Genomic DNA, 24,907 nt, shown 5'->3' on the forward strand with positions numbered 1-24,907 from the left:
CAGAGGTCATGTGTTTTGGGAATGGATTGTAACTTGAAGAATTTTATCACAAGTTTTTCCTCTTTGAAACAAGCTGAATAGATGAGTCTTGAACTGATATACCTATTTAGGTATCTTTATTTGTTCTTGAGTTAGTGACCTTTAAGCAGGATTAATTAGTTGAGTATCCAGTGACTGTTGTCTGTTGAGTCATCAAATGTGAGCAGAAATGTCCATTTAATGTTCACTCCTGCTTTGTACGAAGGCATTATCACGGTTATTTCTGATAAATCAGATCTTTAATTGGACTATGCTTTTCCAATTTTCAAAATTAGATTCTGAATATTTCTTGGATTCCCATCATTCATGCAAGGATGTGCTTTCTGGAAATTAAAGAAAAATTATTTAAATGAAATGTTCAATTTGGACATACAGCACCGTAACAGGCCATTACGGCCCACAAGCCTGTGCCAGACAATCATGAAATTTGTGATCTTTCAGAATTGAAATTGCAAGAAAAAAAGACATCACGGTGCGATGGAATTTTCATTCCATTTGCATCAATTTTTGGATTTTAGTCAGATGTTTTATTTCATGAATAACACCGAAGGTTTTACTTGCAGAATCTAAAAAAAATTTTTTCACTGAAAATTTGGCAAATTGCTCTCAATAAAACTACTGTTCTAATGTAAAAGCAGTACCTTAATGGTTATTGTTCTGGTAAATTTCCAATGAGAGATATTTATTGTGGTTAAAAAAAAATCTTTGGAGAAGAAAAATCCTCCAAAATTAGTGGATTTATGATTAGGTCAATTATATTTCCTCAGTTTATTTGCATTTGAAAACTGTTATATATTGAATGACTAAAAATCCATGTTTATGCCTTGTAAAAGTGCTTGATGGATTGTGGAATTTCCAGCCTTATTTACAATAGATGTTGCTGCATCACTTCAGGGAAGAAAGCTTCATTTGACTGGTGTTCCTTGGCTTTTAATATTATCAAGCAATTAGAAGGATTGCCATGTATGTATATTAACAATTTGTTCAGTTATCTGAATAGTTAGATCACTTGCTCAATAGGAATATAATTTTTTTTATTTTTCACACTATAAACCATATTGACCAAGATACATACAGACATTTTTCTTCTTAAATATATAATGTCGTTTTCTCCCCATTTTTTACCCCCTCCCTTCCCTCCCTCCCTCACTCCCTTCCCCATTTATTTAAAGTTTAATCTATAAGATATATTAAACCTGTTAAACAATGTTGTCACTTAATAAAAATAAACAAGAAATTTTACTGAGTCAGTTCTTTTCGTTATCTTCTCCTTCTGTCATTTTTGGTGGTGGAGGTTCATGGTAGGATTTCTCCATTGTGATTCATGTATGGCTCCCATATTTGTTCGAATATTGTAATGTTATTTCTTAAATTATATGTTATTTTTTCTAATGGAATACATTTATTCATTTCTATATACCATTGTTGTATTCTCAAGTTGTCTTCTAATTTCCAGGTTGACATAATACATTTTTTTGCTACAGCTAGGGCTATCATAACAAATCTTTTTTGTGCTCCATCCAAATCGAGTCCAAATTCTTTGTTTCTTATATTACTTAGGAGGAAGATCTCTGGGTTATTTGGTATATTGCTTTTTGTGATTTTATTTAATATCAGGTTTAGATCTTCCCAAAATTTTTCCACATTCTCACATGTCCAAATTGCATGAATTGTTGTTCCCATTTCCTTCTTACAGCAAAAACATCTGTCTGATACTGTTGGGTCCCATTTATTTAACTTTTGAGGTGTGATGTATAGCCTGTGTATCCAGTTATATTGTATCATGCGTAACTTCGTGTCTATTGTATTTCTCATAGTTCCGGAGCATAGCTTCTCCCATGTTTCATTCTTTATCTTTATGTTTAGATCTTGTTCCCATTTTTGTTTAGGTTTACCGTTTGTTTCCTTGTTCTCCTTTTCTTGCAGTTTGATGTACATGTTTGTTACAAATTTTTTAATTATCATTGTGTCTGTAATCACATATTCAAAATTGCTTCCTTCTGGCAACCTCAGACTGTTTCCCAATTTGTCCTTCAAGTAGATTTTCAGTTGGTAGTCTGCAAACATTGTATCGTGAGTTATATTATATTTATCCTTCATTTGTTCAAAGGATAATAATTTATTTCCCGAAAAACAATTTTCTATTCTTTTGATCCCTTTTCTCTCCCATTCTCTAAAGGAAAGGTTATCTATTGTAAAAGGGATTAGCTGATTTTGCGTCAATATTAGTTTTGGTAGTTGGTAATTTGTTTTATTCCTTTCTACATGAATCTTCTTCCAAATGTTGAGCAGATGATGCAATACTGGTGAATTCCTACGTTGCACCAATTTTTCATCCCATTTATATAGTATATGTTCAGGTATCTTCTCCCCTATTTTATCTAGTTCTAATCTGGTCCAATCTGGTTTTTCCCTTGTTTGATAAAAATCTGATAGGTATCTTAATTGTGCAGCTCTATAATAATTCTTAAAGTTTGGTAGTTGTAAGCCTCCTTGTTTGTACCATTCTGTTAATTTATCTAGTGCAATCCTCGGTTTCCTCCCTTTCCATAAGAATAGGAATGTAAATTAAGGATGATCATATAACTTGATATAATTTTATATCACAGAACTGACTGATTCTTTACTTTCCCTCCTTCACAGAATTTAACTGAAGAGGTGTTAACTTGAGACGCAGCCAAAATGGCAGGATCCTCCAGGGAACACGTGTCTTATGTACGGCACCGGAACCCTCAGCTTCGCTATACCTTAAGCCCTGAAAATTTGCAGAGTCTGGCTTCTCAGAGCACCAGGTCGGAGAACTTGAACTTCCACAGGGCAAATAGTGATACGGATTTGGTGACTTCGGACAGTCGTTCCAGCCTGACAGCCAGCATGTGTGAGTACACACTTGGACAAGCAGAGAATCTAATTATCTATTGGGATATTAAAGAAGAGGTGGACCCCACCGATTGGATTGGACTCTATCATATAGGTAAACAACATTTCAGAATTAACTTCAAATATCATTTGGGAAAGTATTACACGAGCCTGGAAAGCTTTGTGTGCAGTCTTTTTAGCTTCTTGTGAATTTCTGGGAGCTCCTGCGAGTACTTGTTAAACAATAGAGCAAAACTGGATGGAATCTTGTTGTTTGGCATCTGAGCCTGTTGCCCCCTAGAGGGGAAGGAGGTACTTTTAAGCACATCCTTGTAGGGATGAAAATGGATCCTGTCATGGGAGAGGAAGGCAGGAAGAAGGATAATCTGCAACCCAGACAATATCTCCACATTTCAAACAAACATTAAAAAAAAACTTGCAATAGTTTTGGCGCAGATTTCCAGGAGAATCTTAAAATGTGAATATCAACATAAAATAATAAGATAGAAACTATCAAACTTAAAATGCTGAACAGCATTTCTCTTAGTAAATTTTAATGCTAAAACTAGATCCATCTGAGTACATTTATGAAAATCTACTGTATTTAAGACAGGTGCATCATTATTTGACCTTGTGGTCCAGTGATTCACTGAATAGTATATGTGTGTTTGCCTGGGCTTCCTCTGGGTGTCTCTGAGATACCACATTGAAAATCTAGATTAGGCAGTCCGTGGAGGTTACTGCTTCTGAATTGTACGCTGTCATATCTGCTGGAAATGTGTATGTACAAATCTAAGTGCAACCTTTATTTATGCTGCTGCTGCAGTTCAATAGCTTGCATAGAAAGGTTGAATCTCAAGAGCAGCTGGAGATTAATGGTATGGATCAGTAGGCATCTAAGGGATTGAGAATTTCAAAAAATCTTTCTTTGCCATGTGGCTGGGATTTGAAGCCTGTCCAGAAGTAGAAAGCAGCGTTCTCTGGTTGAGTGTGCAAGCAGACTCTTTCAGAACTGTTATGTAAACAACTGGTATGCAAGTACCAGTCCTCTGGCTTGAACCAGATTGATTGCAACCACCTTGTGGAAACTGGTTTGATTGGTTTTCTGACATTGCACAACATAGTGAATTATAAACTGAATGTATTTACTGTACTGACTTTAATGTAATTAAACTCCAGCTTGCTTTGGCACGTTAGAAGGAATTTTACCTCAAGATGTACTTTTCCTATTTAATTTTTCTTTTCCTTTCATCTATCCCTTTCTCCATCTGAGCATGTATTTCTTAACTTTTCCCCTTCTCTCCCCTTTTTTTTAAAAAAACCTTTTACCCTTCCATTCATCCACTCATCCCACAACAGACCATTCATACCCTCTAGAACATGGAACGGTACAGCACAAAAACAGGCCCTTCAGCCCACATGTCTATGCTGAACATACTGTCCAAGCCAAACAGCAAAGTTGGATCCTTAGGTTTGACCTCAATGCTTGCCCTTGATAGATATCGCTCCATCCACTTCATGTTCATGTGTCTATTCCAGAGGCCTCTTTAAAAACTACAATTGTATCTGCTTCCACAACTGCACCTGGTAGCCTGTTCCAGGCACCTACCATTCTCTCGGTTAAAATATTTGCCTCTAATACCTCCCTTAAACTTCCTCCCCCTCATCTTAAATGCATGTTTTCCAATGTATGATGTTTTTTCCTCAAGGAAAATATTTAATAAGCCTCTATCAGGTCTCTTCTCAGCTTCCTACATTCCAGAGAAAACAACTAAAGCTCATGCGATCTCTCTCCATAAATTATACCCTCTGAACTCAGCAGCAACCTGTAAACCTCTTCTCTACCCTTTACAAACTGTCCACATCCTTCTTGTAATAGGGCAACCAGAGTTTCATGCAGCCTGACCAAAATTTTATATAGTTGCAATGTGACTACCCTACTTTTACACTGTCCTTGCTCAATCAAGCCAAGCATACCATGTGCCTTCTTTTTTTAAATTTTTTAAAATTTTTCACACTATGAACCATACTATCTATCTACTTGCATGGCCATTGTCAATGAGCTGCAGCCATGGATACCCTGATTCCTCTGCATGTCAAAGCTTTTTGGAGACCTGCCATTAACTGTCTATGTTCCTCTTTACATTTGAAATACCAAGGAGCAATACTTACTTGTATCTGGATTAAATCCATCTGCTATTTCTCTGTCTGTATCTGTAATGATTGTATATCCTCTTGAATTCTTTGATAGCCCTTCACACTGTCCTCTACTCCACCAATCTTTGTATCATCTGCAAGCAGACTAATCTTTCCCTTGCCCAAGAACCCCTTGGCCTCCCTATCATTTCCTTACTTCCTATTGTATTAAAAGAATTACTCGCTCATTCCTATCTTCCTTTTTTTTCCAACCACCTTGTGTATCCTGTTAAATCCCCTGTTCATTAATGTGTGGTTGATAAACAGGGGAGAGAGAGAGAGAGCCCACAGCATGGCGTCTGCTCCCTAGTAGCACTCGATTCAACTAGCGCACCCTCAGTGCTTATGCATGCGCAGTGCGCTATTGTAAGTACACTGGCAGCACTGTCTACACCACCCCCCTTCCCCCTATTCCTCCTGGCCTTCTCCCCTTCTTTCCTTCCACTCCACCAAGCCCCTACTTCTCTCCATTCTCGGCCTTCCTTGTGTTCCTGTGCATCCCTTTTTGTGGAACAATGAGCAGCTACAAGAGAATGGAGGTAGAATGTACAACATTACAGCACAGTCCAGGCCCTTCAGCTCATGATATTGTGTTGACCTATGTAAACATACTCCACAACAATCTAACCATTCCCTACCTCACACCCATAACTCTATTTTTATTACATTCATGTGCCTACTTATTTTGAATGTCCCTATTGTATCAGCCACCATCACTCACCCCAGTAATTCATTCCAAGCTGTCACTATTCTCTGAGTAAAAAAAAATCTGACATCTCCCCAAAAATTTCATCCACTCAGTTCTTATTTCACTTGTGGCAATTACATATCGTCATGGTGTAGTATGAGGACTCGAGGAAGTACTAAAAGAATAAAGGGATTTTGGTGCATATGTCCAAAGATTCCAGAAAGTTGTACTGCAAGTTCATAAGGTGATGAGAAAAGGATAGGGATACTTGCCTTCGTTAACTGGGGCATAGCATACAAGAATTGGAAGGTTATGGGACAACTTTATCAAGCATGTTAGTTATTCAGCATCACCCTTTTCCATTCAATCTACAGATTTACCTAAGATCCCACCCTCAAATTTCTTGTCATGCTTTCCCCCTCTCACTCTCATGCCCTCCTTCAACTCCCCAACCTCCTTCATCTCATGGGTTCCCTTGTCCCTTCCCTTTCCTCCTCTCCCTCTCTTGCCCCATGGCTCATCTGTCCAATGACCCTCACACATGACTTTCCCCCGATCCTATGCCCAATTCCCCTTTTTATGCTTTCTAAATTCTGGGATTTTTTTTCCAGTTAATTCTATCCATAGCAGAGATCCATTTTTGCATGTGGGTTTCTGTGTTAATGAATTTCAAAATGTGAAACAATATGTCCTTTCAGGTGAAGATTCTGATGCAATTGAACTAAAAAGGTGTGGTTCTAATAGCCATTTATATTAAAACATCAATAATCCACTGCAGAAAATGATCAAGAGGAACAGCTGGAGGGGAAAGGAGCTGTTGAAACCCTTCAGGATTGAACAATTTCTCTCCCCCCAGCTACAAATGCTGCTGAACCTACTGTTCATCGAGCAGGTTGTGGATTTTATTTGCACCAGCTTATTCCATTTAAATTGACCAGGACCCTGTTCCCATTCTCCTTTTAAATCCATTGGATCTTGTTCACCAAAATATTTATTACACCACTGTGCAACATCTCATTAAAGTTGATAGAAAGTGGACTGGAGTATTACTATGGATAACGTCCAACCCAAAATCTGTAGTACGACACCACGAAAGTCCCAAGGGTGCTGGATATCAAGAGTTTTAATTTTAAATGTTACTTTTAATTTTGAGATACAGCAGGGTAACGGGCCTTTCCATCCCACGAGCCTGTGCCTCCAAAATTAACCGACAAACTTGCATGTCATTGGAGGATGGGAGGAAACTGGAAAACTGAGAGGAAACACGTGGAGAACATTCAAACTCCTTTCAGGATTTAAACCCAGATTTTTGACACCATAATAATGTTGCTCTAACTGCCACATTAACCATACCATCCAGTTTTACAGTACTTCAATCTACTTTTAGGTGAGTTAAACCACGTAAAATGGCTTTAACAGTCTGTTTCATATAATTGAAAGTGTTAGAAATTAAAGTACCTTTAAAGAAATTGCTCGAGACAAAAATTGAGAACAAAGAACATTTATTACAACAACAATGCAAAGTAGGGTGCTTCCCCTTACCCTGGGAATACACACACATACTGGGGCTCACCCAACTTTTATACAGTCAATTTCAGTATCAGAGTGCCCTCCCCCTTACATTCTTCTGCCCCCTGGATGGGTTGGAGGACCAGGGGTATCCTGTGGGTGTCCCATCATTCATTGTCCTTATTCACACCTTCCTGATTCTCCAGGCTACAATCTCTTGGTATGCAGAGTTGACTCATTCTATCTCGGGTTGGCTAATTTCATATGTATAAATCTGTGTATGGTTAGCTAATTAGATATGTAGGACTTGGTACTTCTGTCCAGGGCTAGGAGACCTTTATCTGATCCAGACTACCTCAACTTCCTACATTCTATTGTACCTTACCATTCCTTTTCTTAGTCTTATGGTGGCTCTTGTCACACAGAAGATTCTTATGTTAATCGTGCTGACTCTGCTTTCCTGCATCCTAACCCCCAAGCTCATCCTGTTTGTACTGGTTACAGCCATTAACTGATGAATTTTAGTTTCTTCCATGTTCATAATTTTAGATCAATTTTCCCATCTCTCACAAAAGGAATGTAAAATAACTTCACAAAGATGAAATTTAAAAAAAAAGATGCTGGCCCAAGAAGATGTGCTCAAAGACTTGAGAGAAGAAATAGTGAGATTATGATCCCAGGGTTTTGGAAGGGAATTTCATAGCATTCTGCATGAGAAAATACAAACTCAGCTGTCAAAATAGGGGCAAAATAGTGGGTGTGGCATATACCGATAAGATTCACTGGGTGCTTTGCCAAATCAACATTTCACCACTATTTAGTATAATGTCCATTGCCAAGTAAGACTGGAAATGTATTCATGAGAAAAAATGAAAGATTTGCAAGGCCCTCAATTTAAACAAAAGTTAGGTCAAGCAATTTCAGCTGATTTTGTTGATATTTTAATTTGTTAGGAACTTTTTTTTTTAGCATATTGTGAATATTAAGTAATTTTCTACTTTTTGGTTACATTAACTTTCTCAATAGATGGAGTTGAGCAAATAAAGGAATGTATATTCATGCAACCAAAGCAAAATACCCTGGATAATCAAAACTGCAGGGAGCTAGCAATCTGCTTTCATCCTCCATTCATCCTCTATTGATTCTGCAGATTCTTGATTTTTCCTGAAAAGCCACTCTCTCCAATGGTCTTTGATTTCATGTTTATTCTGTCAGTTTCAAATTGTGCCTCCCCTCTTCTGCTGCACTCATCTCTCTGTGCTACCAGACTGCAGCTGTCTGCTCCAATAACTTGTTGAATGAATTTTGGAGGCAGAGTTTGACCTCAATAAGAACCACTGACTGAGGATGCATTTTTATACACAATAATGCTTTGGTCATATCTTCACAGTATTCTGCATTCATGTAATATGTTGGGTCAGTGCAAAGTGTGTTTGTCTTTGTCCTTGTAATAGTGTGAAATGTAAATCGCAAACTGAGTCAGCAGACAAGCATCCTGGAAGTCATGCCATTGTTGCAGTCCATTATCCATTCCTGCCCAAAAACTAGCTCCAGGCCACATTTCTCAGTTCTACTGCTGATTGGAAATATATTCTGCTATTTTTGGAGCCTTGTGAGTATTTGATCTTTCTACTTTGTATTTGGCTCATTAATACCCAGTGACCTATGCCTTTGTCCTCATTCAAGTCTTATTTAAGGCCTCGTGAAGGTGAAAACCCTTCTGATTTTGTGCATTTGTTTTTGTGCATTTGTCATTTTCCTTCTGTTTTCTACCTTGGTTCTCTCTGCACACATGCATTGTACGACTCCCTCCTTCCCAACACCACATGGCCTTTCCAACACTAACACTCGCCTTTGTCCTCCTTCCATATCCTTCACCTCATCTCTTGCCTGCCATCCCACTCTCCCTCCTCATTCCTTCCTCAAGACCATTCTCTTGCCTGTCACTCACACCTTCTTCTATTTTTCCTCATTTTCCTTCCATCCTTGTAATATTTGATGATTAGACCTCTTCCCCTCTAACATTGGACACCAAATATTTTGGGTGTGGAGTATGCCAGGTAATGATATTTGACAAGTGGAACTAGATCAGCAACAGTAGAAATTCACCAAGACAACAGTATCTTCAAAACAATTTTTATTAATAACATGACACTTCTTACTTAACGCTAAACTTAACTGTAACTTAACCCCACTATGTATGCGTGTGTAGCAAAGTGTTGGAATCTAGGGGTGAAAACATTATGAAAGAAATGATTAATTAATAATTTTATATTTACTGCATGGTTCAGGGAATGTGATTAAGTGGCAATCACAGCATGAGTAAAGTTGGCTGAGCAAAATGGTCTGCTCCCAAATACAGGGAGAGGAAATGCATAAAACGATTTAGGAGGAATGCTCAACTGAAGGAGGTGATGAGTAGCACAGGAGACACAGGCCAGACCAGAACAAAGAATGGCCTGCAAGAAACAAAGGGAATGGAAAACCAGTCTAGGAGGAAGATTAAGGCAGGAGGAGGTGTTAAAGAGAACAGCAGAAATTGGCCAGACAGGAACAGAATGGTGATTAGAAATATCTGGGGATGAATTAATTTCTGATCAAAACAACAGGATAGTCTGGCCTGGAGGATTAAGATGGGAGCACTACACCCCAGATATCTGCAAAACAGGAGATGACTTGTGATAACCCTTATGAAAAAAGATCTAGCAAAAGGAAGACAACTTTTGTTCTGTATGATAATGAAATCTAGCAAAGGAAGCCAACTTTTGTTCTGTATGATAAGGTTGATCTATATAAACTGAGCCAACTGGACAATAGGGGTCAGTCTTGGGGAATAGCTCACTGTGCAGGTGACCTATGAACTAACGACTGACCCAGAGCTCTGTTAAGTTTTATTCTTGTGCTGTGTAATAAATTGACCGTTGAACCGAATACCTTCTCCTATCACTTCATTCAAAGAACACGCTGGACTCAGACCACACATAGACTAAATTAAGAGTAAGGTAAAGCCAGAGTCCAACAAAAGCCAAAACCATTACAGTTCAGGCATAATTCTGAAGAGATTACTTTAAATTTTTGCTCAAAATCAATTATGGGGTAGATGTGAGGCATCAAACCTCACAAAATTCTTGTAGAGTAGTTTTCAGAGAATTGTTTCTTCATTTGAATGATTTCCATCTCTTGCATGGAGGTTTCAGTCCTTGTGTTTTCTTCCATGATGATTTCACAAACTCCGGTTTGAGTCTGACATAGTAACCATTACAATAGTTACAATTCAGAAACCAGAATGATCTTGCTTTCTTTTGCCCAGAATTGGATCAGTCACAGGTGACTATTTAAAATGCCACTGCAGTACTGCTCTCTCTCGACCAAGAGAAGCAACAAAGTGGTCTTCCCTTCTGGAGCCACTGTCAGTCTGTGTTACTCATAGAGTGTTATGGCATTTCAATCCTGTAGGATGGTCAAGCACCTTCTTCTGGTTTCAAATGTCTCTGTTTTCAGTAATATTTAATCTGAAAATGACTTTAATCTTGTGATCTGACATAATCGCTGTCCCTGAAGTTACTTCAAAGTTACTTAACTTATATGTTAAAAGAACATGACTTTATCACTTCTAAAAGTTTTGATCCAAAGCCTCTGATCTGTTTGCTGACCACAAGCAAAAGCCTGTTTTTGTTTAAACAGATACCATCCGAGTCTCCATTCTAACAACATAGGTAAACAAGCAAAGAGTTTTTTGTTTAATGAGATGGCCTCCTTGAGCAACCCCATTGTCCTAGATATTCCAATGAACAAAAACTTCTAGTTTTATTGTGGTTGCTTACCTGACGTTACGACTCTGAAAATGGCTTCTCTCTGAGTGTAATTGTGTGTGTTATGTGTCCCTGTATCCAAACCAACAAGATAACTTTACTAAAAACATATATATACCGAAAGATTAATAAAACAATTCTGTCACACACTTAATTAAGAATGATTTTCCAAGATTGATCACATCCAATTAAAAACTTTTAAAATTAGATATATGTGCAGCAGAATGAATACACATTTTATGTTGATCTGGCTGATGCTTTTTTTCACCATTTCAGGATCAATATCTTGAGAGTTTTATTGACCTGACATATTATCACATAATAATTGAGACATGCTCATGATCTGGGCAAAGGACAATCTCTGTCTTAATCATGGCCATTAATTCACTTCAATCAGCAGAAGGTGAGGATGATATCACAAAAGACTCCAGCAATAAAGTACATCACAGTAATTCCCAATAAATTACTATTTATCAAATGCTGTTGACCCTTGATTAAAGCCATTAAACCAAATCTCTTCCATTATGTTAGGCTATAGCTTTGCTGTCAAGTTGGAATGCAGTTTCACTGGGCTATCTCTTTTCATCTCTTTAAGTTTGCTTGTTAAATTTGCCCAGTTTGGACAAATGGAAATGAATGCTCAGAGTTAATCTTCCAGTTGTATACTATCAGCAAGCAAATCAATTCCCATCTTTTTTTTGTGCCAAAAGTGGGTGGACATGTGTACTGTTGTCACTCTGGGTGGGTCTTGATGACACACGCAGGTTAACTGAAGGGTAAAGGTGACTTTGTGCCCATAGAATCATAGAACATTACAACACAGAAACAGGCACCATCAGCCCTTATGGTCTGTACTGAACCGTTTTATTTTTTTTGCCAAGTTCCACTGTCCTGCAACCAGTCCATAACCTTCCATCCATGTACCAGTTCAAATTCTTTTTGTGTTAAAATTGAGCCCACATTCATCACTTCAGCTGGCAGCTCATTCCACACTCCCACCATTCTCTGTGTGAAGAAGTTTCCCCCTAAATCTTTCCCCTTTCACCCTTAACTCATGCCCTCTGGTTTGTATCTCACCTACCCTCAGTGGGGGGAAAAGTCGACCAACATTTACTGTCTATCCCCCTCATAATCTTAAATATCAAATCTCCCCTCATTCTTCTATTCTTCAAGGAATAAAGACCTTACCCATTTAACATTTCTCTGTAACTTAGTGGCTGAAGTCCAGACAACATCCTAGTAAATCTCTGCACTCTTTCTATCTTCTTGATATCTTTCCAAATGCTCCAAATTTTGTGTCACCGATGTCTTGTACAAGTTTACCATAACATCACAACTCCTATACTCAATACTATGATTTATGAAGGCCAGTATGACAAAAGCTCTCTTAACGATCCCATCCACCTGTGACACCACTTTCAGGGAATTGTGTATCTGTATTTCCAGATCCCTCTGTTCTACCACACTCCTCAGTGCCTAACCACTTACCATGTATGCCATTTCTTGGTTTCTCCTTCCAAAATGCAACACCTCACACTTGTCTGAGTTGAATCCCAGCTTTCATTTTTGAGCCCATTTTTCAAGCTCATCAGATCCCTCTGCAAGCTTTGAAAAACGTCTTCGCTGTCCACAATGCCTCCAATCTTGGTGTTATCTGCATATTTGCTGATCCAATTTATGATATTATCATTGAGATAATTGATATAGATGATAAACAACAATGGTTCCTGCATTGATCCCTGAGGCACACCATTAGTTACAGGCCTCCAGTTAGAGAAGTAATCATCCACCTCTCTCTGGCTTCTCCTGTCCAGCCGTTGTCAAATCCAGTTCACTACTTACCCATGAATGCCTTGCATCTGAACCTCCCTGATTAACTTCACATGTGTAACCTTGTCAAAGGCCTTACTAAAGTCCATATAGACAACATCGACAGTCTTTCCTGATAACCTTCTTGAAAAACTCTAAGATTGGTTAAACACGACCGACCATGCACAAAGCCATATTAACTATCCCTAATCAGTTCCTGGCTATCCAAATAATTGTATATCTGATTGCTTAGAAAACCTTCTAATAATTTACCAACTACTGATGTCAGATTCACGGGCTTATAATTTACAGGGTTACTTTGAAGCCGTTTTTAAAAACCATGGAACAACGTGAGCTACCCTCCAATCCTCTGGCACCACACCTGTAGCTAAGGACATTTTAAATATTTCATGCAAGAGCCACTGCAATTTCTACATTAGCCTCTCTCGAGGCCCGAGGGAATATGTTGTCATGCCCTGGGGATTTATCCACCCTTATTTGCTTTAAGACAGCAAGCACTTCCTCTAATCTATATTGGTTCCATGACATTACTGCTTGTTTTCTTTTCATCCCATGACTCTGTCCCTGTTTCCTGAATGAATACTGATGGGGGAAAAAACATTTAAGATCTTTCCCCATCTCTTTTGGTTCCAATATAAAGCCACTCACTCTGATCTTCAAGGGAACCAATTTTATCCCTTACTATTCTTTTGCTCTTAATATACCTGTAGAAACCCTTAAGGTTTTTCTTCACATTGTCTGGCAAAGCAACCTCATGTCTTCTTTTGGTCTTTCTGATTTCTTTCTTAAAGGTTTTCTTGCATTTTTTAATGCTCCTCAAGTAACCCATTTTCTCCATGTTGCCCATACCTGCTCTTCCGAACCAGATCCCCAATATCCCTTGAAAACCAAGGTTCGCTGAGCCTGCTAGCCTTACCTTTAATCTTGACAGGAACGTGCTGTACTCTCAAAATTTCATCTTTGAAGGTCCCCTACTTACCTTTCATATCCTTTGCCTGAAAACAACTTATCCCAATCCATGCATTCTAGATTCTTTCTCATTTCCTCAAAGTTAGCCTTTATCCAATTTAATATCTCAACCTGAGGCCCAAACCTATCCTCCATAATTAATGAAACTCATGGCATTGTGATCACTGGACCCATAATGCTCCCTTCCACATACTTCAGTCTCCCGTCCTGTCTTATTTCCTAATAGGAGATCCATTATTGCACACTCTTGAGTTGGTACCTCTATACCTTGATTTAGAAAACGTTCCTTTTCACATTTGACTTGCTTCAAGCCATCCAGTATCCAGGGATACTGGCTTCCCTGACGACCTACATTCTACAAGAGGAGCATTCCCCTGCCATACTCCCTGTCTATCACTAGAGGAAATATATGATATACAAAACCTGCTCTGACCAACCCTTACCTGCTTTTTGTTTGTCGAATAGTGTGGCCCTTTCATACTGAAACTCTTGCACCACCACCTCAGCCTCTTCTCACCGAAGCCTCTTGAGCCAAAGCCTTGCCACTCAGATCACTCCCTCGATGACTGCTCCACAATACAGCCCCTGGGTCACCTGACCTCAGTTACCCTGCAACTGTTGAACTCAATTGCCCAATCAACGGCTATCTGCGGTCTCTCCTTATCAACCCTTTTGTCTTGAATTTGAACACTTTTGCCCAATCGACTGCTTCTCTGATTTCAACTGTTGAGCTCGATGAATGAAAGGCATGCCCAACTATATTTGATCAGATTTTTATTCCGATTTATTTATTGTCAGAGTACCTACATGATATCACATAAAACCTTGAGATTCCTTTTTCCTGTGGGCCCAGCAGAATTACCACTAATTGGTAGTGCAAAAAATAAACTGTATATGGGGTAAAACATGTAAACCAACAAGAACTATAAACAACCTGATAGTGCAATACAGAGAGAATAAAAAGAAAATCAATAAAATACACAAGTAAGAGTCCTTAAATGAGTCTCTGATTGAGTTTGTTTGAGGAGTCGGATGGTGGAGGGGTAGCAGCTGTTCCTGAACCTGGTGATGTGTGCCTTGTGGTACCTATACCTCTTTCCTGAAGGCAGCAGTGAGAACAGAGCGTGTGCCTGGTGGTGTAGGTCTTTGATGATTCCTGCTGCTCGCTAATGGCAGTGCTCCCTGTAAATGTGCTTATTTGTGGGGAGGGTTTTGCCTGTGATGCCCTGGACTGTGTCCATGATCTTTTGGTGGGCTTTACACTCAGGGGTATTAGTGTTTCTGTACTAGACCATGATGCAGTTGATCTGCACACTTTCCACTTCACCTCTGTAGAAATTTGCCAGGGTTTCTGATACCATTCCAAACCTCTGTAAACTCTTGAGAAGTAGAGGCGCTGATGTGCTTTCTTCACGATGCCATTGGTGTGTAGGGTCCAGGAAATTTCTCTGAGATAGTGACTCCCAACAACTTAAGTTTGCTCACTCTCTCCACCTCTGATCTCCCAATGATTATTGGATTGTAAATCTCTGGCTTTCCTTTCCTGAAGTCAACAATCAGCTCCTGAATTTTGGTGACATTGAGTGCAAGGTTGTTATTGTTGCATCATTCAGCCAAATTTTCAATCTCCATCTTGTATGCTATCCCCTTCCTTAAAACAGCCCACTACTGTAGTATCGTCAGCAAACTTGTAGATGGTGTTATTGTTGTATCGAGCCTCACAATCTTGGGTGTGAAGTGAGTAGAGCAGGGGGCGAAGAACATGGTCTGTGGTGTTCCAGTACTAATGGAGATTGTGGTCTGGAGGTGAGGAAATTCATGATCTAATTATACAATGGTCAATATCTTCTAATGATCTTCCTCCAGAAGGGTTCTGATCAGTTGTTGCCAATTCCCCACACCCAACATCACAAGGCAAAGTGTGGTGAATGTCTGCCAAGCTTCCTGTCTCCCCTCTGGCGAGCCTTGATGTACTAACATTGGCTGTGCATTATCTCTGCTGTTAAGGGCACTCCCCATGGGTATAACTGTATATGCCCCTATTGTCTTTCATAATCGTACCATGAGTTTCTGCTAATAAAAGCCATGATTATTGTTGACCACTCGTCTTTGTCTACTTCATCAACTGGCACTTCACAAAGCCAACAACTCCACCCTACGCCAGCCCCATCAATAATTTCCATGGCATACCCTCATCCACCCCCACAACCCACACTTAAATTTTGTTCATCGCATTACCCCCTCATGTCCATATCTTCAGTTCCCTTTGCCAGAATGTCTCTCTTGTTGTCCCAGTCCTCTTTCTCTCCCTCAAACTCCAACGTGCCCCATCCTGTGTAATCCTCTTCTCTTCAGACCTCCTCCGCCATCTCTATTCTCAGCCAAAGCCAGAGATTGAGGAAATGTAAATGCCATGTAAATGTGCTAAAACTTCTGAGCATGGAATATTGCAGACTGAGGACAGCTCAGTTGTTCAAGTGCCCTTTTAGCGCTGAAGGACTTTGAGGCTGTTATTTTCATTAAGCACAGTGGGTCTTAAGTAATAGTAATTTGAATTACGGGTTTGGAATCTAATCATTGATGCACATGAGCATTGTATCCAGATATTTGTGCCATCAAGTCATAGACTTCTACAGCATAGAACAGGCCCTTTGTCCCAACCTGTTCATGCTGACTAAATTAGTCCAATTTGCTTTCAGAACCCTCTAAACCTTTCTGATCCATGTATCTATCTGAATGTCTTTTTAATGTTCCAGTTGTCTCTGGCTCTACCATTTCCTCTGGCAATTTGTTCCAATTACCCACCACCCTCTGTGTGAAGGGCATAGCCCCTCTGATCGCTTTTAAATCTTTCCCCTCTCACTTTCAATCTAAGCCTTCTAGTTTTAGATTTCCCCTACCGTAGGAATAAGATGATGGTCATTTAAGTTATCTATACACCTCATATCCAAGAACATTTTTAATAAACTGACATTTTATCAATGTCAAATTTCATTAATGGCATCCTCAATAATGACGGTGCTGCTGTACTGACAGCACTGCCGCTGGTGGGGATCCATGGAGAGTGAAGAGCAGAGACACAGTGCTCCCATGGGGTTCAACTGCTGCCTGTTCTGCATAGGCTTTGAACGGGCCATTAAGGGAGCCCACGGTGGTTTTATTTAAAATCCCGTGACCATGAGATCTCCGGCAAAGATGGTGACCTCTCTGATCGGTGGCTGCCACAAGGATTTGCAGACTCCAGGGAAGCTGAGGACTAGTGCAAGGCACCAGAAAACGGGGAGATCACCTCCCGTCTGAGAAGAAGTAGAGGAGATGACCCACGGGACCCTGACCACGACGACTGACCATTGAGGATGCTATGCAGCTGAAAGGCCCATGCACGTGGCAGGTTGCTGGGGACTTGAGGTGAGGAACCCTGGAAGCTGCGGGATGAAACATAGAAACGTAGAAACATAGAAGATAGGAGCAGGAGTAGGTCATTCGACTTCTCTCAGGGGACTCGCACCAGGCTGCAGACTGCTAGAGACTGGCTCGAAAATGGAAGAAGCGGGACCAAGCATCATAACTGGCATGAGAGGGGGGTGCTGAAGGGTTCCTGATAGTGTTGGAGGTTCGGATCTGGAGCTCGGGTTGTCATGGTTTGAACTGGACTCCGAGTGGCTGCAGAGGTTGCAGAAGTACTGGAGGTGAATCTACGGACACTCGGTGACTCTGGGGGGACTCTCTTTTGCTTCTTTCTCTGACTGTAAGAGGCGCTTCAGGCAATTTCTGCTGATGGCGAATCTGATTGCCTTACAGCAGGCAAAAGGAGTTTGTGTAATATGACACTGTTTTATTACAATGACAATAAATTGAATCTTGAATCATTTCAACAATGATATTGCCATCAATTAACATTTTCAGAGATAGGCTTTTCAAGCAATGGAACAATATTACGCTAACCTCAGCTACGCAAGCTTGAGAACTTGAAAATTCCTCAGCTTTTGATTCCAGTATTGAGTCCTAGAAAGATGAGCTGGCCAGTTGGATACAGAAGTTTTGTTGGCTTGATGGTAGGAGACAGAAGATGGCAGTAAGGGTTGTTATTCAGATTGGCCTGTGACCAGTGGTGTGGCTTGCTCATTGGACATCATTGAAATGTTTGTACATCTTGTGATTACTAATGGGTTCAATTCTGAATGATTTTCCAAAACAATAACTTGACTTCTCTAATTCTGACAACAATTTCATAAACCTCTTCTGTATCCTTTCCAACTTTATAATATTCTTCCTACACCCAGATGACCAAAATGGCAGACAATATTTCCAAGTGTGACCTCACCAATGTATAAATTCAACATGATGTCCCAAAACTTGTATTAAATGCCCCGACTGGTGAAGGCATGCATCCCAAATATTAGCTTCACTACTCTATCAACCTGTGCTGCCATCTTTAAAGAGCCATAACTCCATAACTTTCTTTAGATCACTATGTTTAGCAGAATAAATCCTTCAATTATTTGATTTACCTAAATGCAGTACCTCACACTTCTCCAAGTTGATCTGCATTTGTCATTCCTGAGTCAATTTCTGCATCTGATCTAGATCCTGCCTCAAACCGAGTTCATTGTTCACCACAGCATATATATTTTCATCATCACCAATGTACTCACCTTGCCACAAACACATATATGTTACAAAAAGCAAGACTTCTAGTACTGAAACCTGATGCACTCCACTGGTCATAGTTCTCCAGACAGAAAACTGGCCTTTACGCCACTGGCTTCTCTCACATTCATTTTTTTTCATTCTGTTGGCATCCTATCCCATGTGCCCTCACCTTTCATACTAACCTATGTAAACCTATCAAACTCTTAACCAAAATCCATATAAATGACATCATTGTGAGACATGATTTTCCATGCACAAATCCATCCTAGCTCTCCTTAATTTTCCCCTGATCATCCAAGCGATGATCTCTCTCTCTCTCTCTCTCTCTCTCTTTCTCTCTCTCTCTCTCTCTCTCTCTCTCTCTCTCCTCTCTTGATTACCTTGCAGCCCTTTCTAAATAAAGTTCTCTCAAACTTCTCAATGATAAGTTAAAAATGTCTGTCAAGGCCCCAGCATTTATCTTCCTGCCTTCCCATACTGTTCTGGATGCACTTGCGTCTGATATGATCTCCGACTGCTTTCACCTCTACTCTCTAAAGTTGCCACTCTACCCTTCTCACTCCTGCTTATCCTGCTCCACAGTGAACTCATTTGCAAAATATTAATTTAAGATCTTCTCCATCTCCTCTGACTCTACAAATAGACTTCACTCCTGATCCATATGGGAACCCATTCTTTCCCTCATGACCTGTAATGTCTAAAAACCTTTTTGTGTTTCCCTCTTCACTATTCTCCTACATTTTTTGCATTCCTCAAGGGATTACCTCAAACCTGAACCATAGAATACTACAGCACAGAAACGGGCTCTTTGCCCTTCTAGTCTATGTGAGACTATTATTCTGCCATGTTCCATTGATCTGAACTCAGACCATAGCCCTCCATACTCCTCCCTTCCATATACCTGTCCAAATTATTTTTAAAATGTCAAATCAAGCCCATCCATATTCACCATTTCAACAGGCACTTCATTCCCCACTTACCACTCTCTGTATGAAGAAGCTTCCCCTAAACTTTTCACTATTCACCATTCACCCTTAATCCTAGAGTTTTTGTTTCACCTAACCTCAGTGGAAAAAGCCTGCTTATGTTTATTCCATCTATACCCCTCATAATTTTGTATTCATCTATCCAATCTATCCTCATTCTTCTATGCTTAAGGGTATAAACTCATAATCTGTTGTAATCCAATTCTTCAAGACCTGGCAATATTCTGTAAATTTCCTCTGCATTCTTTCTATCTTATTGATATCGTTCATGTTATTAGGTGACCAAAACTGTACACAATACTTCAAATTTGGCGTGACTGCAGGAACATGAAGGAACAAAAGATTAACATGAAGGTATAAACTTTACCCTGGGAAAGTCGTAGCAGGAGAGAGAGAGGAAATAAATAGCAATAGCAGACAATTTTTAAATAGCGTGGGAAAGTTAGTAGTGCTGTAGTGTACAATTTATAAAAAGTGATAGCGGATCTGACTTCCCAGAATAGCATGTGGCAGAGAAACCTCTACAGGAGTGCTCTGTGCATGCAGCCATACAAATAGCCCTTTTTCTGCCATACGGAATTCTGAGAGGACAGGTCTGTCCTCACTTTATTCGCATGGTAGTTCTATATTGTGCGCGATTGAGCTACCAACTTTCCCATGGTCTTTATAAATTGTGCGCTATAGGGGTACTAACTTTCCCACGGTCTTTATAAATTGTGCGCTATAGGGGTACTAACTTTCCCATGGTCTTTATAAATTGTACACTATAGTGCTACCAACTTTCCCACGCTGTTTAATAATTGTCTGTTATTGCTCTTTATTGCTAGCACTTTCCCACTGTCCCTTATAAAGGATTATAAAGGTTGGCACAACAATGGACTGAAGGGCTCATACTGTGCTGTACATAAAGCTTATAATTAGGCATGGTTAATTTTATTCAAATATAAGATTATAATACATTGATCAGGATTTGGGGCAGGTCCACCATCATTCGATGTGTCATGACATCACCAGTAGAAGGTAGAACAGTCCTAACCCCGGGGATGGCTCCTTGAAAGTGTGAAAGCATTCAGTGTCCCAAGTTTGGAGTGGTCAAGTGTGAAAAGCCAAGCCCCCCTTCCAATCCTGGGACACTGAACAGCCAATTTAGTGGGATGCAAGTGTGAAAGGGCTATAGTTAATAACCTACCATGAGAAGCTTTATCGAATGCTTTCTGAAATTCCAGATAGATATGATCCATGGACATTCCCTTGTGCACTACAGAAATAATTTCTTAAAACGTTGGTTTAGTTGATCAGGCATAATAGAAATCCATGCTGGTTCTTCCTGATCTGCTAAAGTTTTAAGTTCAGACCCTTATCCCATTTGCCAATTCTGATAATTTCCATACATCGGATATTGGACTGTGATCCTTTGGTTGCTCTTTCTTATCCTACTGAGATTGAGGAATGATGACTATAATTTTCCGATCTTAAGGACTAGTTCCCAAAGCAACAGATCTTTGTAAAAATACAGGCCAGCATTTGTAATGTTCTTGATTAAATCCTTTATCACATTGGGATGGAAACCTCTGATCCTGATGGTTTGTCATTGTTTAGTGCCATTAATGATGGTTATGGAGAGATGCAGTTCCTTCTGCTCAGCAAGAGCGTGCTATCGATTTACATTGTACATTATGACACATTATTACATTCACATTAATTTTGATGAGTTCCTGTTTCTGATTTAATTGCAGCTTCCTTGGAATATTTGGATTGTTATCTTCTTCCACTGTTGTAAATGATGGAAAGTAATTGGTTGCCTTGACGTTAATACATAAAAGTGCTGAGGAAACTTAGCAGGTCCTGCAGGCCTCCATAGGAGGCAAAGATAGATAACTAGTGTTTCAGGCCTGATCCCTTTTTCTCCAGCACTTTTGTGTGTTACCTACAATCACAGCATCTGCAGACTTTCTTGTTTCAATCATTTACCTTGGCTCCCTTTTTCATATTCGCAGTATAATTGTTAATCAATTTTAAGGGGCCAATATTGCCTCCTGATTTCCATTTTTCCAATTTTAAAGAACCTTATAATGATTTTAATATTCTTTGCAAGTATTTTTTAGTTCTCTTTTTCTTTTGCCAGCTTTGTTTCTCTGCAAGTCTCTCGGATCTGTGGGAGTTTTTGCTTTGTGCATGTTTTCTTTTTTCTTCCCTTACTGTCATTTGTGGCTATTATCGCAGTCAACTCTGGAATCTAAAGAATAACTTATAATTATGAGCCTCTTTTAATTTATTTCAGAACTGTTATTACTACAATGCTTCCCCCGCCACCAGCCCCAACCACACACTGAAGCTTCCATCCCATTCTGAAGTCCTTGTGACCATCCTTTTTCAACAAAGCTCCATTTCCCTCCATGGATGCTGTCCGACCTGCTGAGTCCATCCTGGTCCTCATTGTTTGCTCGTGGTTGCACCTGCAGTTTTTGTGTTTCTCTTGCTTGCTGTGACGCTGAAAGACTCAAAATTTTGATGATCACGTTAAACACTTTAAAAATAAATTGCTCTACAGGACCATTTGAAAGAATTTGTGAAAACAAGCGAGTTGTTTGGCCCGACATCCGTCCCCTCTCATTACAGTTCTTGTTGCGACAAATGTCCATCTCACACAAAATAGAACCCTTCTTTCTCACACCACTCTTCCACATGTGTCCCTGATCTCCTTATTCCTGTGTCAATTTACAGTCTCAAATAGTAATCTAGAGATTATAGAACCTTGAGGCATTTTTTAAAATTAAGTTCCCAGCTCTTGGTGATCTCCATATGGAACTTCTTGCCGGATTCACACAGACTGGATACTTCCCCAGCCTCTCCATTGTCTGTACAAAGGCAGTTGTTGCAATAGCAACTGTTAATTTTATTTCTAAGGTTGACAAACCTTAATCTGCCAAATGCTATCAAGGAAAAAGACCAAAGATCTATTTGATTAAATTGTAAATCACCCTTGAATGTGGAGAGGGTAATCTATATGTTGATTTTTCATTGCTTTGCTTCTGATAGTCTGTTCAATTTGATTGAGAAGTAGTTAAGTAAATTTCTGATTTTTTTAAAAATTCAAGACTATGGCCATGTACACAAAATCCACAACTTCTTTTTCTCTGCTTGCCCTGTAAAGGCGCACAGAGTTTTCCATTGTCCAACACTGTGATCAAAATAACAAAGAGAAGCAAAATAGACTCCATTCAGAGATGTTGTATACTGCTGCTTATGGGAAAAAAAACTAGATCTGAAATCTATCAACTGATGTGTTAATTAACTCCTGGGGCAGAGTGTGTCTGCTCTGGGCCTTAAATAACGATGCTCTTGACTACCTAATAACAACTGTATATGTGATACATTGGACGTAGCATTCCCATTCCAGCTTTTAGGCAGAGTGTAAACAAATGCCTTTCTGGGCCAGCCATCCTTGGGTGCATTGCATTCTCTTTTATTTTCTAGCACTTTCTGCCTTACCACCTGACTGATAGTAATTAGAATAAAGTAAGGATTAACACTAGGAATCAAATTTTTGGCAGGAGCACTAAAGAATGGAAATGATTAATAGCAATTGCATACCTAGCAGCTAAAGGTCAAATTTATAATTTTTTTTGTGCACAAGAATCTGTGGAAAACTCTTTCATGTGGCAATGTTTTGAAGAGCACAGTGGTGTCCTCCTTCCCACAATGCACTGCACACTAATAATTAATGGTAAATAAAATGCTGGTGAATTAAAGTGAAAATGCAGCAGCGAGAATGTTCTGCATGTGCGCCTGTTATTGCATGTGAATAAGAATGGCCTGCCATCCATTAGACTGAGTTTAACTTCAATACATGACTTTGTATACCACAGAAAAAACATTAACCTGATCATTAAATACTTCATTCCAAGCCTGATGATTTGTAACTAGTTTTAGAAAGGGGTTATTTTATTAGCAAGTTCTTTGCAATCTTGAACTATATTTTTTGGCATTTAATTGATGATGAAAATATTTAATCTCCAGTTTACACTTCAGTCTTTTGTTCACTGTTATTTATTTATATTTGTATAATTCACGTAAATTTTGCAATGCTATATTTTCAGATTTGTCTGTTTTAAGAATATATATTCAAAAATAGTTTGAAAGCATATATATTTATACATATGTATTCTCAGTGATGCAGTTCTTATCTGGAATTGGTCTGGGCATTATAGAATTTGGAACACAGAACACTGCAACACCGTACAGGCCCTTTAGCCCTTGATGTTGTGCTGATCCATGCATTCTTTAAAAAAAAGTACTAAACACTCCCTACCCTGTAACCCTCTATTTTTCTTCCATCCATGTGCCTATCTAAGTGTCTTTTAAATGCCCCTAATGTTTAAGCCTCCACTACCATCTCTGTCAAGGCATTCCAGGCACCCCACAATTCTGCTTTTTTAAAAAATATAGATAAAACTGTCTCCTCTCAACTTCCCTCCCTTCACTTTGTATACATGTCCTGACTGGTGTTTGCTTTTCCTGCCCTGAGAAACAGAACCTGGCTGCCCACCCTATCCCTGCCTCTCATAATCTGGTGGACCTCTATGAAGTCTCCTCTTATCCTTATCCTTCTACACTCCAAAGAGAAAAGTCCCAGCTTTGCTAATCTTGCCTCATTACACATTTTCTAAACAAGACAACATCCTGGTAATTCACCTCTGTACCCTCTCCATAACTTCCAGAACTGAACACAATACTCCAAGTGTGATCTCACACTATTAATAATTCCCAGCATCCATAGGCCTTAACTATCTTATCAACCTGCACGGTGACCTTGAGGGATGTATGAATTTGGACCCCAAGGTCCCTCTGTTCATCTACACTCTTAAGTAACTGACCATTAATTCTGTACTCAGCCTTCTGGCTTGTCCTTCCAAAATGCATCACCTCACCATTATCCAGATTGAACTCCATCTGCCAATTCTCCGCCCAACTCTGCATCCTTCTTGTAACCTTTGACAACATTCAGCTCTATCCACAACTCCTCCAACCTTTGTGTCCTCTGCAAACTTACTGATCCATCCATCTGCCTCTTCATCCAGGTCATTTATATTAAAAAAATCATGAAGAGCAGGGACCCCAGAGCAGATCCTTGCGGTTCTCCACTAGTCACTAACCTCCAGGCAGAGTACTTTCCTTCTACTACTCTCTGCTTTCTCCCTGCAAGCCAGTTTTTTATCCACACAGCCAAGGTTCCATGGATCCCATGCCTCATGGCTTTCTGAATGAGCCTCTTATGAGAGACCTTTTCAAATGCCTTCCTAAAATCCATGTAGACCACCTCTACTGCCTTATCCTCAACAATTTATTTTATTACCTCCTCAAAA

General features: G+C 39.5%; 1 protein-coding gene across 9 annotated transcripts in view; it reads left to right on the forward strand.

The window, feature by feature from the left end:
* LOC138761815 (E3 ubiquitin-protein ligase HECW2-like) overlaps window positions 1–24,907 on the forward strand; it is a 333,777-nt gene that overhangs the window by 96,095 nt on the left and 212,775 nt on the right. For all 9 annotated transcript variants that reach the window (XM_069934590.1, XM_069934589.1, XM_069934588.1 and 6 more), the window contains exon 2: window positions 2,683–3,013. In XM_069934590.1, coding sequence (XP_069790691.1) covers window positions 2,722–3,013 — 292 coding nt within the window. In that variant the 5' untranslated portion in view covers window positions 2,683–2,721. The remainder of the gene's footprint in view (window positions 1–2,682; window positions 3,014–24,907) is intronic.

Source organism: Narcine bancroftii, chromosome 4, assembly GCF_036971445.1.
Source record: "Narcine bancroftii isolate sNarBan1 chromosome 4, sNarBan1.hap1, whole genome shotgun sequence".
Classification (NCBI taxonomy): Eukaryota; Metazoa; Chordata; class Chondrichthyes; order Torpediniformes; family Narcinidae; genus Narcine; species Narcine bancroftii.